The sequence below is a fragment of the Daktulosphaira vitifoliae genome, unplaced genomic scaffold (assembly GCF_025091365.1).
Source record: "Daktulosphaira vitifoliae isolate Bord-2020 unplaced genomic scaffold, ASM2509136v1 Scaffold_4, whole genome shotgun sequence".
NCBI lineage: Eukaryota > Metazoa > Arthropoda > Insecta > Hemiptera > Phylloxeridae > Daktulosphaira > Daktulosphaira vitifoliae.
In genome coordinates, this window is record NW_026099575.1 from 22,202,496 (window position 1) to 22,218,329 (window position 15,834).

At 33.0% G+C, this 15,834-nt stretch overlaps 1 protein-coding gene across 1 annotated transcript; it reads right to left on the minus strand.

The window, feature by feature from the left end:
- Positions 1-4,233: 4,233 nt before the first annotated feature.
- On the minus strand, positions 4,234-6,186 carry LOC126904998 (uncharacterized). Its single transcript, XM_050684402.1, has 2 exons — positions 5,806-6,186; positions 4,234-5,700 (listed from the first exon to the last, which is right to left on the minus strand). Exons 1-2 carry the CDS (start codon positions 6,184-6,186, stop codon positions 4,234-4,236), a joined length of 1,848 nt encoding a protein of 615 aa, XP_050540359.1.
- Between the last annotated feature and the right edge of the window lie 9,648 nt (positions 6,187-15,834).

Genomic DNA, 15,834 nt, shown 5'->3' on the forward strand with positions numbered 1-15,834 from the left:
CACTAATTCCCCCTTCCGATGGAAACGTTATCGATGAAATTAATAAAATCAAACATATTAGAAAAACATTACCCCAATTATTAGAGAAACAATCCGAACAGACTAAACAAAAACTATTATCATCGAATAATTTTCAATCGTTTAAAGCGGGGACAAAGTCTTAGTCAAAGTCCCGATAAAGGGTAATAAATTTTCAGATAGGTATGAAGGCCCTTATGTTATTTTAAAGAAAATAGGTCTATATAGTTTTTTGATAAATCTGCCAAAAAACAATATTTTGGTCGAATCGCCTGTTCACGTAGACCAGTTAAAACAGTTCATTTTTAGAATATAAAATTCCGTCAAAATCTCAGGTCGGGCCCATCACTAAAATATTAGATAGACAAAGTAGTAAAAGGAAGATTTGAAGAAAATTTGAGATTTTGGCCGCAATGTAGGATTAACCACAAATTGTGTCATATGTATTATAATTGGAATGGAACTATACAAACACTTATAAAATGGGAGCCCGGTATGGTTTAGGGGTTCGGATAATCTATTTTTAATAGTCAAGCAAAACAGATTAAAACTAATAAGAAGGTCTTTAAATTTTTATTATTATAATTCATTTTCTGCCATTCTGAGAATCTTTCCGACAGGTAGGGAGCGCGTATTCAGAATAACATGTCTAAAAAATCATACGTAAACAATTTCGAACTAAGGGCGTTATGCCTACTCCTTGGTATAGACAGTCTTGCTGCGACAACGATCACCAACGCTCACTGAGATTTTACTGTAGTATTATAGTGCGATTTCTAAAAATATTATTAACTTCAATTATATTCAAATTACATAAATATATTCTACACCCTTGAGTGTCGTGCAACCGAAGTGCTCGATTAAATAATAACATTTAATTGGATTAACCTTTACTTAGGTACAAAAATTTATTATAATGGCTTTTAGGAAAATTTTTTTACTAATACTAACAGTTTTGTATCCCCGTGGCAACTGTAAAGATTTCTCCATAATCCCTATCGATTCCTTAGGTATATATTTCGAAACCCTAGACACAATTCAGTTTTCAAAAGACACTTATAAATTACTTATATTTGTAGATATCATAAATTATGAATCGAAATTTTTGCAAATACATTCAATTAATTACCAACTAAATAAAATTTGTAACGACCATAACAGTTCGAAAAGTGTTTCATTAATATGCCAAGATTATGACACTTTGAATAAATATAATATTTTAGAAATGGATAGGCATTGTCATAACTTATTGCAACTAAATGATAGAAGATCTAGACGGGCATTAATTAATATAATTGGGAATTTTAATAGATATGTATTTGGTAACCTTAATGAGGATGATCTTAATGACATTAATAACCATCTAAATAATAATTCTGACCAAATAGCCCAAGCATTGAAACTACAAAATCATCAGACAATTATTATGCAATCCAACCTCAATATTATAATAAATTTCAGTGGTATACTGCAAAATAACACATTTAATTTAAGGCATAGCATTAACTCTTTGATTGACGCACAAAATAATGTTACTTCGAAATTTTCCGAGCTAGAAAACGAACAAACGTTACAACAACATTTCGCTATTTTAAACCTAATCGTTTCAGAATTCAATCTAGAAACTAATGACCTCATTTCGGCAATATATATGGCACGCCATGGCCAAATTCATCCAAACGTGCTAGACCCTGTTACCTTAATCTCTCAATTACAATTTATAGAACACAACCTCCCAACTAACAAGCAACTTCCAATACAAATTAAGGATATTAATAACATTTTTGATTTAGTCAATCTAATGAAATTATCGATCGCGTTTATGGATAACAAATTGATTTATAAAATTTCGATACCCATCTGCGATACAGTAAAATATAACTTAATACAAACAATTCCTTTACCCATGTATATCGCTAAACATCAATTCGTTTTAATCCAGCCGACTTATCAATTTATAGCCGTCTCTGCAGATAACGAGACTTTCATCCCATTATCAGAAAAAAACCTGGCCGATTGTCATACAAATAAATTTCATACAATTTGCGAATTTCCACCAATATCAAACCGAAAACGCCTAACTGTGAGACACTTATTTATTTAAAGCCACATATTACTCCTGAAATATGTAATATTAAACACATTTCCTAAAAATTCGAGAGCTTCCATAAATTGCATTCACATAACGCGTGGATTTATATGACACCTGAGTCCATCGAAATAACCATAATATGCGGGGGAAATTCATACACGCAAGAATTAATAAAAACCGGAATTTTAACGCTAAAGGCGGGGTGTCTAGTTCATACACCTAATAACATCCAAGCAACACACACATTCGTTAAACAATCATTCCAAACAAATTTCGTGCCCCAATTAACATTGTCAAACAATAGTTTGTTTTTACCGAAATTTAACAAAATCAATAATTCACCGGCTGTTGAATTTCAGAGAGGGTATCTAAACTAAAATTTAAGACATGAACACTCTAATTAATTTGAAAAATTTACTTTATTAAACAGGAAGTCGGTCGCGCGCTCGTCGATTCGACTGGAACTGAACGTTATCTACATTTACAATAATAATATCCCTACTTAGTACGTAACATACCGCCCGGCATTTTACAATTGCCGTAAAATAATACAAAAAAATTTTAAATCAGTTTAGCGACAAAATTTTACAAAAAAAATATTTAGGACTTATTGTCCGAAAAAAAAAAAATTTAATAAATCAATAAACAAATCAAATAATTGATCAATAAGAAACAGGACCTTAATAAATTTACACACAATCAACGCTCAATTTCTTATAACTAAATAAACATGACAAGCAAAAATTTTTTTTTTACATGACTTAATAGATGAATTAATTACTTAAACAATAATATATAAAATGACTTTAGCAAATCAAAATTAATTCATTGATAAATTAAATACACAATAATATATAAGTTGATATTGACAAATCCAAATTTATCAAAAATTATTTTTTAAAAAAAAATTACTCATCTTCTATTTGCAAAGGACATACATATCTAACGGCCCTTTTAAGCAAACCAGTTTCCGTATACAATTCTACCACTCGAGTCACACCATCCGTTCCAGTGAAAAGTTCATTAACACGTCCCATATGCCATTTGATTGGTGGTACATTATCTTCTTTAATTAGAACTAGCATGTCCTTTTTTATGGACAAACATTGAGGGGACTGCCACTTTGTTCGTCCTTGAAGTTAACTCAAATATTCTGTACTCCATCTCGACCAAATGCGTTGAGTTAATTGAATTGTTAATTGCCATATTTTGAGTCGATTGGATGGAACCATCGATAAATCCTTTTCAGGCAAACTGGTTAACGGTCCACCCCCCAAAAAATCACCTGGAGTGAGAACCCTTAAATTCGTTGGATCCGACGACAAAGGTGTAAGAGGACGAAAATTTAAGCACGCTTCTATACGAATAAGAACAGGTTCATTTCTTCGTACGTCAGACAAACATCTCCAAGTTGTCGGACAAGATGATGTTTAACAGATTTTACGGCAGCTTCCCATAAGCCCCCGAAATGAGGTGCTCTCGGCGGAATAAAATGCCATTGAATGCCAAGCTCCGCTGTAAATTTTCTTATTTTTTCGATGTTCTCCGGAGAAGTTAAAAATTTGCTCAATTCAATTAATTGTCGATTTGCACCAGTAAAAGTAGTAAAAGTACCTAAGTATTAAATTAGAAATAAATGACTTAGGATGTAGTACGATTGGATTTCTTTGTTCATCACTGATATGAGTTGACTTATTTAACCGACCGCCTACTCTTAACACATTATTTTCATCTAGAAACGGAAGCAGTCGAACTAATTTGCCATGCTGCAAAAGTTTTTTACTTTGTAATATTTTAATTTCCTCTGAAAAATAATTTTTCTGTTCCAATTCATTTAAAACAATTTGAGCCTCTTGAATATCCCATACATCAATAGAGGTTGAAGGATAATGTTTTTTGCGAATTGTCTTATTAAACCACCGCAAACAATAGCATGTCACACGACATAATTTCATTCATGACGAATAACGATGTATTAAATTAAAATTTTCCATACCTGTTGTTGTAACGGTTATCATCACCGAATTTCTTTGTTCAGGTACTTCCTTAGGTAGAGGCGGCGCTTCTATCGTACTCAAAGGCCAATTTTTCTCATCATAACATAACCAATCAGGGCCTTCCCACTAAAGTTTTGAATAACAAAGTTGATCAGGTGTACAGCCTCTTGATATTATGTCAGCTGGGTTCTCAGCAGACCTAACATGATTCCATTCATTTATCGCCGTTGATGACTGTATTTCTCCAACACGGTGTGCAACAAATGTTTTCCAACTGTTGGATGACGATTTTATCCAAGCTAACGTTATAGTCGAGTCAGACCAAAAATAACGTTTACTTACATTTAAATTTAATTTGTTCACGATTTTTTCTAGTAGCTGGCAAAGTAAAACGGCCGCACATAGTTCTAATCGAGCCAAAGAGATTACTTTCACAAGAGCTACTCTTGACTTCGCTGCGATTAGCCAAATACATGAAACATCATTGTTGTCAGTTGCCCTTAAGTACACACAGCATCCATATGCGTGAACAGACGCGTCGGCAAATCCATGAATTTGAACTGACTGCACATGATTACGTCCAATTGTACACCATGGTATTTCAATTTTTTCGATTTGCATCAACGAGTTCTTATAATTTAGCCATTCCTGCTGTAATTCATTTGGCAATAAGTCATCCCAACAACATTTCAATTGCCACAACCTTTGCATAATTAATTTTGCTTTAATAATTATTGTACCAATAAGACCGAGAGGATCGAAAATGGAAGCGATCGACGACAAGACCGCTCTTTTGGTTGTATTGTTGATGTTTGTTTTCTCGTACGCATTAAATTTAAACTGATAGCTGTCATTGTCAGTATTCCAACACAATCCTAATGTTTTTATTTTGTTGTCGTCTAAATTTAAAACGATTAGTGGGTCATTGTCATAATTTTGTATACCACTTAATAATTGTGGACAATTTGATGCCCACTTACGTAGTTTGAAACCGGCTGACTTCATTATCTCGATAACGTTATCGCGTAATTTAATAGCCGCTTGTATTGATTCGGCACCTCCCAGGTAGTCGTCCATATACATATCACTCATTATCACTTTATAGGCGTCTGGATATTGTTGACGATATTCATAAGCTAATTTTTGTAAACAACCAGTAGCTAAGTAGCTTGCTGGTGATGTGCCATAGGTAACAGTTTTTAGACGAAATTCTTCAATTGGCTGATCTGGTTGTGATCTCCACAGAATCCATTGTAAATCTTGGTGATCCTTGCTAACCCAAATTTGGCGGTACATCTTTTCGCAGTCCGCTGACAGTACATACTGATGAGTTCGAAAACGTGTAAGAATAGAAAACAAATCATCTTGTATTACTGGACCTTTGAACAGCACATCGTTCAAACTTAAGCCCGTAGTAGTAGCGCAACTCGCATTAAAAACTACGCGTAACTTTGTAGTCGCACTGCATTCACGTACTACCGCATGGTGGGGTATATAATATGGTTTTATATTTGGACTTACATTATTTGTTACTCTTTCCATATGACCCAGTCGCAAATATTCATACATAAAATTTGAGTAATCTGATTTCAACTTTTCATTTTTAAGCAATTTATTTTCAGATGATAAAAATTGTTTGAGCGCTGTTGCTCGGGAGTCTCCCAATTGCTTGAAATTTTTTCGCAAAGGTAAACATACCACAAATCGACCTTCCTCATCTCTAATTACCGTCTTATTAAAATGCTTGACGCAATCATTTTCTTCAGGGGTGATTGGGGAACTTATTATCTCTTCTAAGCTCCAACATTTTTCAATTTGTAATTTTAAACTCTCTTCTTCTGATCGAACTCGAGCATGAAAAGAGTGCAATGGTGTTGAGTTCCTCACGGGAACTGAACCCGCGACAATCCACCCGAATACGGTTTCTTTAAACAATGGACTATTTTCTAACGGTTTAATTTGACCAGTTTTTAGAGCTTCGAAAAATACTTCAGTACCAAACAAAATATCGATCTTACTTGGTACGGCAAACGATGGGTCGGCTAAATCTATGCCCTCTGGAACTTTCCAGGCGGTCATATCGACCGGTGCCAGGGGCAATTTATTTGTAATTTTCGGTAAAGTTAAGAATTCTAGCGGATACTGAGATGAACCTTTTGTTGTTTGTATTATTGTTTTTACTAGATAAGACGCTTGACATTTACACCTTCTATTGAATAATTGACTAACTTGCGTATCAGGCCTAATTTATTTGATAAATCGTTGCTGATAAAATTACACATTGAACCTGAGTCCAATAACGCACGAGCGTAAACCGGTTCCTCCGTCTTTCGAAATATTTTTATTACAGCTGTGGACAACAACACATTTTTTACAGCTCTCTGCGCGGCGTGTGTTGACACAACATTAAGTGTATCATCAACATCATTTTTACTATCAATATGAAGTAAATTATTATGAAAGTTACCACATTTCTTACACCCTTTAAATTTGCATTTATTTTCAGCATGTCGGGAAAGACAGTTCTCGCAAACACCACTCCTGGCAGCCTGCTGGTATCTTTCCGGTATCGACAACGCTAAAAATTTTGCACACTTATAAATTAAGTGTTTTTCTGAACACATATAACAAGATAAATTCATTGTTGCAGCGTGCATAACTGCCTTACGTGACAATACCTCTTGTGCACGTCCTTTTCAATTGAATTTTTTAAATCCTGGTTCAAGTTGTTTTTTAGAACTTTCAATAGCTTCGAGGACCTGAAATTTTTTTTCTAAAAATTCAATTAATTTCTCAACTTCAGCTACTTGAGTTTTTGGTGCTTCCGTTTCCCAGGCTTCCAATGTTTTTACATCTAATTTCGTTGTAATAATATGCAATAACATTGGTCCCCAATTCAAGGGATCATAACCTAATTGCTCTAAAGTTTTCATGATCCCTGTTAATGAATCCAAAAAGCGTCGTAGTTGCGAAGCTGATTCTTTTGTAAGAGGATCAAGGTCATAGATTGCTTTGGTATGAGTTTGTACAATAATTTTCGTATTATTGTACCGATCATTTAACTACTTCCTTGCTAAATGGTAATTTTTTGCTGTCATATTGTAAGATTGAATGGCTCTAGCAGCACCTGACTTTAAAGCTTTTTTTAAATAAAAGAATTTATGCACATCCGGCATTTGTTCATCCGAATTTATTAAAGTTTCAAAAAGATCCTTAAAGGTTGACCAATTTTTATATTCTCCGTTAAACTCCGGGATCTCTAACGGTGGTAACTTTTTAAAGGGTGCTACATTAACTCTCAAATTTGAGCCCTCTCCACTTAGGTCAGACATTAATAGGGGTGGAACCATATTTTGCAGACTTTGTTTTTCAATATTATTCTCCTTTACGTGCTTATCTATTATTCTAGCACAATCGGCCATTGCTTGAAAATAAGTATCTTCAAACTCACATTTATACGTGATCTCTGGTTCGATGTTGTCTACTGACATTTCGATCGCTGACTGAATTTTCTGAAAGTTTTGCCAACTTTCTTCCATTTGTTCTTTTCGTTGTTCGAGCTGTAAAATGTCTCCATCGCTTTGACATTTTTTTATTTTGTTTACAAATTTTGTGAGCCGAGTTTTTTCCACTCCCATCTGTATAAAGAGCGATGCTGTCTTTGATGCTATGCTCATTATTACCTAATCGAATTTTTTTTTTTTTTTTTGAACGAGTTCCGATAACTAAACTTATTGTTGCACCGTAGTTTGTTGTTATTTTACTACGGCCGGAAATTTCCCGTAACCAATATCACCGGCGTTGTATAATTTTATACAATTAACTTTAAATTTAGCAAATTATAACGGGTAAATTTTCGTAACCCTACGATTTATTTTACACACTTTTTTGCACTTAACAATTTTAACGCACTTTTTGGTCACAACTAATATTGATTAATTTAATAATTTTACGAACCACACGGCTAACGTACTTAATTTATTTATTATTTATAATTATTATAATTATTAATTAATTAATTTTTTAATTAAATCCAGTTTCGAAGGACCATGTTGAATTTCAGAGCGGGTATCTAAACTAAAATTTAAGATACGAACACTCTAATTAATTTGAAAAATTTACTTTATTAAACAGGAAGTCGGTCGCGCGCTCGTCGGTTCGACTGTAACTGAACGTTATCTATATTTACAATAATAATATCTCTACTTAGTACGTAACACCGACTATCATAAAACCCAACATAATCACCATTGATTCTGGATTACATGAACTAGTGAAATATTCGGAAAATTTGGATGACGTCATCAAAACTATCGAGACCACAGAAAAAACAATAGAATTCCCAACCAAATTTTGTTTTTTTAAAAATTGAATTAAAATATGTATAATGATATACTAATAGTCCTCATTGATTGGAATTGAGCTTTTTTTTTTTACAGCCTCGCAAAAGTTCAAAAATATGAACTTTTTTAATTTTCTCAAAAAATATTTAACTTACAAAAAAAAGTTTCGTACAAAAGTTGTTTAAAAGACAATTATAAACAAAAAAATTATCTTATATTTTTTCATTTAAACAAATATTTTTCGAGTTACATTACATTTAATATGAGTACTAAAATTTATATTCCATTTTTTTCATTTTACGGTTACTTTTTATCATGTTATACTTACATTAGACACAATGTTATAAATGCATATGTGTGTATGTGTGAGTTTATTTATTTATTGTATCATTAAAGTGTAGTGTATATTAATATACAAGCGATAGAGTAGGTAATTGATTTGACGCTATATTGTTTAAACTCAACTAAACGCTAAATTGTACATTCCTAAACAACAATCATATTATGTCAATTGCCACCGGAATTTCTGGTAATATTTTTCTTTTTCTTTGCCTTAATCCCAACTACTTGGGGTCGGCCACCCTTATCCTAAGCTTCCACTTGACACGATCTCCCACATCTTCTACGCTCACATCAGCTGTCCTCAAATCGCATTCAATAGCATCCCTCCATCTCTTTTTTGGTCTTCCTCTATCTCTTCTTCCTTCAACATTCATTTCTATAACTGTTCTTACAGCTTTCGATTCTTCTTTCCTCATACCATGACTAAACAATCTAAGTCTATTTTCTGTCATCTTATCCACGATTGACGCAACACCTATACTTCCTCTTATATGCTCGTTCCTTATACTATCTTTTCTATTCACTCTACTCATCCAACTAAGCATTCTCATCTCTGCTACACTTATTCTCTGCTCTACTTTCTTATCAACCGCCCAACACTATGAACTATACATCATAGCTGGCCTCACAATTTCATACTAAATTTAAAAACTATAATTAGTATTTATTCATATATTATATTTTAAAATCAAAGAACTACTAATCAGGATATAATTGAAGAAATAAGAGTTGATGTTGCTTTTGGAATAATCCACCAATTTCTCTAAATGAAACACTATCTACAGATTTGCATCGAAGCGTTTCTTATGATAGTGATTTTAATCACTGTCAAATATCATCTATACTTGTCCCATCTATGCCTCGTCCATACTGTGCCTCGACCCCACTGTGCTACCGTTTTTGTTTTTTTTAATTCATAAACATTTATTATTCATTATGTATGCATTGCTTATGATTGTATTCGGTACCCCAACATCCCCTTTTAATTATTAATTTTTTTTTAATAATAAGCGTTAGTGTTCTGAACAGACCTCGAGAACACGGGGANAGTGTTCTGAACAGTCCTCGAGAACACGGAGAATACTCTTTGGGGCCCCGAGACTATTCAAGAAGTCGACGACAGGGCCGGGCTTTTCATAGGAACCGCTTGGTAGCCGACTATTGAGAGCCCACACGAAGGAAGCTCCTCCAACGCTCAAAAGCTTGTGAATTAAGGAGTATGGACATCGAAGACCCAGAGGTTCTTACTACGACACTAATGCCCCTCCAAAATTTTTTTTATTTTTGAAATAATTTTTCTTTTCCTACGTAGGATTATTTTGTCTAAGTTCTTTTGTTTTGTTATTAAGGTCTAGGGTCAGACCTTAAGTGTAGGGGGAGCAGCTGATCACATTTGCATGTGCCCATATCTCTGTCTCCCATAACATCATTGTAGCGTTTAATAGATATATATATATATATATATAATTAACACAGTGACATACAACAATACTAACAGGAGGGCGGACTGCACACATAAACACTTTTTGCAATTCACGGCCAATGTGCCACAATAAGATATCCCTATCGACAGTTGACATTTTACCATCTTCGCGATCACTACTTTTGCCTGATAATTAACTTAACTTCGCTACCTGTATATTACAGTGTGTGTGTGTGTCGCCGTCAGCTCCCTGTTGGATTATATTATCTCTAGGTGTCCAGAAGGTTGTATTATCTATTTAATATTTCAATTGCTTAATAAATATTTATTTATATCGTTGTTAACCAAAAGTGTTATATATAGTTATATATATATATTGTAGTGCGACCCTTGGTAGTTCCTCTAAGGGAATATAAATTAAATAGGAAACTTCAGTACCTAAGGTAGATATAGCCTAGCCAACTATCTCCCGTTGGTCCCTTAGAATACTGTCGACGGGCATTTAAGCTCAACCCCTAAATAGTGACGTAACAGCGCTAATTATGTCCTTCTTTTCTTCAAAAAGTGCAGTGGCTACTTCCAACATACATTCTTTTACAATCTTTGCAATGACAAATGGCTTTTAGCGCTTATTTAATATCCAACATACACGTAATGCTGTTTTGATTGATTTTTCTTGCCCACTCATACTTCGAACTAACACAGTCGTAGTATTTTTGTAAGACAAGAGACACGCGTGGAGCTTATCTTTACGCGCTGCACTACCACAAGGAAACTTTTTATCAAAATCTTTATGCATTGTTTCATAATGTCGCTTTACGTTACTACTTTTGACAATAGAAACTGTATCGTTGCATATTAAACAATCTGGAATGACTACAATCCTTACTGGCGATGTGAAACAATATTGTTCAATCCACTCAGCTTAGAACTTTCTATTTTCATTATCAACTTTTCGTTTTTTGGAAATCATATTAAGCACAATAAAAACAGATATAAATTTAATAATTCGTTAAAAAATAACACGACGTACGCGATGACGATTGCACACGAATAACAGGTATGTAAATAATATTACGTTTAAACACGACGGACGCGATGCGATGAAAATTTCAAATGCTATATTGATGCGTTATTAGGGCCGTGGTCTATTACTATAAATAGCGATAACAAGAATTCTATCGTAATCACTTGATAGATCATAAAAATATATAACATTTTTATTAGATGAGGATTGTTTAACAAGTATTTCTGAGTTTATAAAGAGACAGTATTCAATATTTGTCACAAATATTGAAAAAAAAACAGTATTAAAGTCAAATATTTTTGACGGTCCATTCATTTCCCCTCCGCGGGCCGCCTATTGCAGACCGCTGCTATTTTTTTTAAGAAGATCTAAGAAGGCAATAAACAGTGATTTGTTGATTCTATACATTTTCTCTATGATAATTCTTAGGCATAATATCGCCTTTCTAGTGCCTCTATTTTTCCGGAAACCAAATTGGTCTTCAGCTAAATTTTCATTTATCTTCGACTCTATTCTTTTGTGCATTATTTTCGTTAGAATCTTAGAAGCATGTGTTATTAGGCTAATTGTTCTGTATTCTTCGCAACTCTCTGATTTCTTTTTCTTGGGAATAGGAATTATAATGCATTTCTCGAAATCTTTCGGAATGATGCCGGTCTCGTATGCTTTTCCTATTATTCTAAACAGAATATCTTTTCCATACCCATTTAATGTCTTTAATAGTTCTCCGTTTAACTCGTCTATCCCATGTGCTTTATTACTTTTAAGTTCTTTTAAGGCTATTTCAAATTCTTCTCTTAATATAGGTGGTGTGTTGCATTGCATATCTACTCTCCTCGTCATGGATAATTGTATAGTGTCTGCTTGCTTTTTTTCATATAGATTTTCTATGTAATCTTTCCACGTTTTTAGATTTTCCTCTTCATCACTTACAACTTTTTTATCGCTGTGCTTTAAAAACGTTGACCTATTTCTATGTTCGCTGAAAAATCGTTTTATTATCTTGAATACCTTATCTTTCATGTCTTTGGAAAGGCAGACGTCTACTGAAGAGCATTTATCACTCATGTTTCTATATACTTTGTATTTTCTTTTATCTTCATCATTTTTTTCCATTTTTATATTTTCTTCTTTCTTCTATGAGGTTTACAATTTTCTCTCAGTCCCTAGTTTCGTTTCCGCTTCTGTTGTGATTGCTTCTTTTAACGCTTCCCAATCATCATTTATTCCATACAGCTCATTCTCCTCTTTTTTTTGTAATTCTTTTAGCTTATTATTTACTCCTTCGCTGTAATTATATCTTATTTCTTCGTCTTTCAATTTATATAAATACAATTTTTTCCTTGTAATTTGTTTCTTTTCCGTTTTTTTAAGGCATAGATTGGATTCCATTATGACTAAATTATGATCACTATCTATGTCTGCTCCAGGGAAACTTTTGCTTTGTTTTACTGGATTTCGGTATCTTTTACTAACAAGGATGTAGTCTATTTGATATCTGGTTCCCCCTCCTGGCATAGTCCACGTGTACCTTCTACTCATAGGCTGTGAGAATAAAGTGTTTGTGATCACTAAGTTATGTTCCTTTAAAACTTTATGAGTCTTTCGCCTCTTTGATTTCTTTTTCCCAGCCCAACAGCACCTGAAATACCTTGTTCTTTTATTTCTCCTGAAACTACATTCCAGTCTCCCATGATTATCATATTATCCTTCCCTTTTGATAACTTTATAACTTCGTCAATTTGTTCATATATTTCCTCAATTTCGTCATCTCGGTGTCCTGAGGTAGGCACATATACTTGGATAATGAAGATGTTAACAGATTTTGTATCCATTTTAATAGTAATTATTCTACTATTATATCGAATAACGGTATTGAATCTTTTTCCCGTATCTTTATTCATGACTATTTTATTATCGTCTCCAGAAAAAATTACTCAAAAATCATCCGACCAAAAATCACCTTGACCAGGCCATTTTATCTCACTCATGCCTAGTATATCAATATTATGACGCTTCATTCCTAACTTGATGTTTTTCTAATGTTCCACATATCCCTAGAGATCTCACATTCCATGTAGCAAATCTCCTCTTCTTTTTTGATGGAATAGTAGTGTTAGTTCCCACCCGGAGATCCGAACGGTGGACTATTTTACCTCCGGATTTTCTTAACTCTACTTTATTCTTCGTCATCAAAAATCATTATACTCAGGAAATATAATGCAGTAGGTTCCTCTTATTTTCTGCATCGCAGTTGGTGAATCAGTTCTTAGAAGATGTCTAACCTACCTGCGCCAAATCCTTCCATTGCTATTAGTTCTGATTCAAAAATCGCCAGTGGTCGGTAGTAGCGGTTACTACTTCCTTCTGCTACCTCCTTTTAATCGCCTCTTACGATAAACAGGAACTACTGTGGTCCTATTGTAACCCCGGACCCACAGGGAATACCGCTGCTATAGTCTTTTATAATATACTGATATTCAAAATTTGTACTTAAGTCATTTATCGATTTGCCCTAAAAGCGTACGCGAAGAAAGGATATATAGGATACACTATTAAAATTTCATTAGAATCAATGTTTTAAAAAGAATTTATATTAATTTTAAATATCAACAATTTTTTTTGAAATAGCGTTTTTTTATGATTGCGTAATTTTTAATAATTATCTAAATTTTTTAAATTAAGGATTTTTTTTTAAATATCTGGTGACTTTAAGTTCAATCAGATTAAAATTTGGTTCTTTTGACTTGTTTATCATTAAAATAAATCCAATGATAGTAGAGAAATTTTATGGATAGATAAAAAAAAAAAAATTTTTTACATTATTACAAGACCAATAACTTTAGTAAATGGTATTTTACTAGTGTTGTATGGTATTTAGCACAGTATGTGAGAATTAATGATGAAAGTACCTGAAACTAGTTATATAGTGCATTTAATAGCCTTTTTAGAGTTAATAACAATAATAATAAACTATTATAATAGGATTATTCCAATGTCTCCAACTTTGTAAGCTTCGCTATATAAGTTGACAAAAAATAATACTTATTAGAAATGGTCAACAAAATGTGAAGAAGCATTTCAAAGGGATAAAGTAGCTTTATGTAACTTAAATATAATAATTATGCGAATGAGATCATAAATGACACTTATTTAATTATCACTATGATGAAATATTTATACTGTGAACATGTATTTTATTTAAATACAAATGTTGTGACCGGGTTGGTACGGTAGATAAAATGAAAAGATAATGCGTTTGATAAATAGTTGCTATTTATTATATTTAAAAATATATTTACACTTATAATTGACTTTACGACTTTAATGGGTTGATACTTAATTAATATAAAAGATTCAGTGAACAAATTAACAAAAGATTCAGCGGGAAGTCGACCAGGTTCGACCCTATGACCTATCTTACTTTTGAACAAGTAGCTGACTACTACTGGCGCGTCGCCTCAAGCGGCGGCGGCCGTAGGCCCAATACATTGAAAAGAGCTGAGCAAGCATCGAATGTTCTAGAAGCACTAAGTGCTTGCCTGGTTAATACTTTATATACAAGACAAAAGGGGCTTCCGTTCCCAAGATTAATATATATACTATTAAATTAGGGTTCCGGAGATTGCCACGAACTGATGATGCCCCGACATTCATTTACTCCGACACTGTAAAAAAATCCTACGAATACATTTACTCCGACAACAATTACTACGAATACCTGGTTATAAAAATTTGGATGTTACTACGACGACGAATACTCCGAATATTGATTGCTCCGAATGAAATTAGCTCCGAATATCGATTATTCGCGAAATCGATTAAAAAATTATCAAATTTCGGAGTAGATGAATATCGTAGCAATATATTATCTGATGGAAAAATATAACCCTTATCACTAATTAATAAATATTAATTAATATAATAAAATAGCGTTATAATTGATTAATGTCTATTAACGAATAATTATTACAATAAAGATCCCCGAAATGTATCCGACTTTTGATAAAATAGGTACATAAAGGTAACATAACTGGTGTGAGCCCTTAAATTTTTTTTTGGAGGGGAAAGAAGAGCGATTCCAATTTTCAGACGTAAAATCTTTTTTACCTCTCCTTAATAGTGCTTATTATAACATTGTAAGCACATTAATATTATAACATTCAATTAGTTTAGTTAAAAAATATAGAGGTACGTTTTTATGATGATAGTATTCGTTATTAAACAGATGCGTTTATAAAGTTATTCGGTATCCTATTCTCTAAAACTGTCATTACAATTAGTTTCATATGAAATCAAACAAAAATATGATTTAATATCATTTCATTGTTCAAAGGTGGGTAACGAAATTAATTCAGTCCAGTTTGGATTTGACCGCAATCTGGAGAGACTTGAGGGGGCTAAAATTCTAAAATAAAAACTAAAATTCTGCCATAGACTATACCGAAAATGAATTAATTTGTATTTCTTGTTGTATAGAAATATTTTTTTAGATTAGGTAAAAAATTATGTAATTAGAGTTCCCAAATATTTTGTTGCAATACTCCTACGCTCTAGTCAAATTAAGTAAACACAAGGCAGTTATAAGTTAA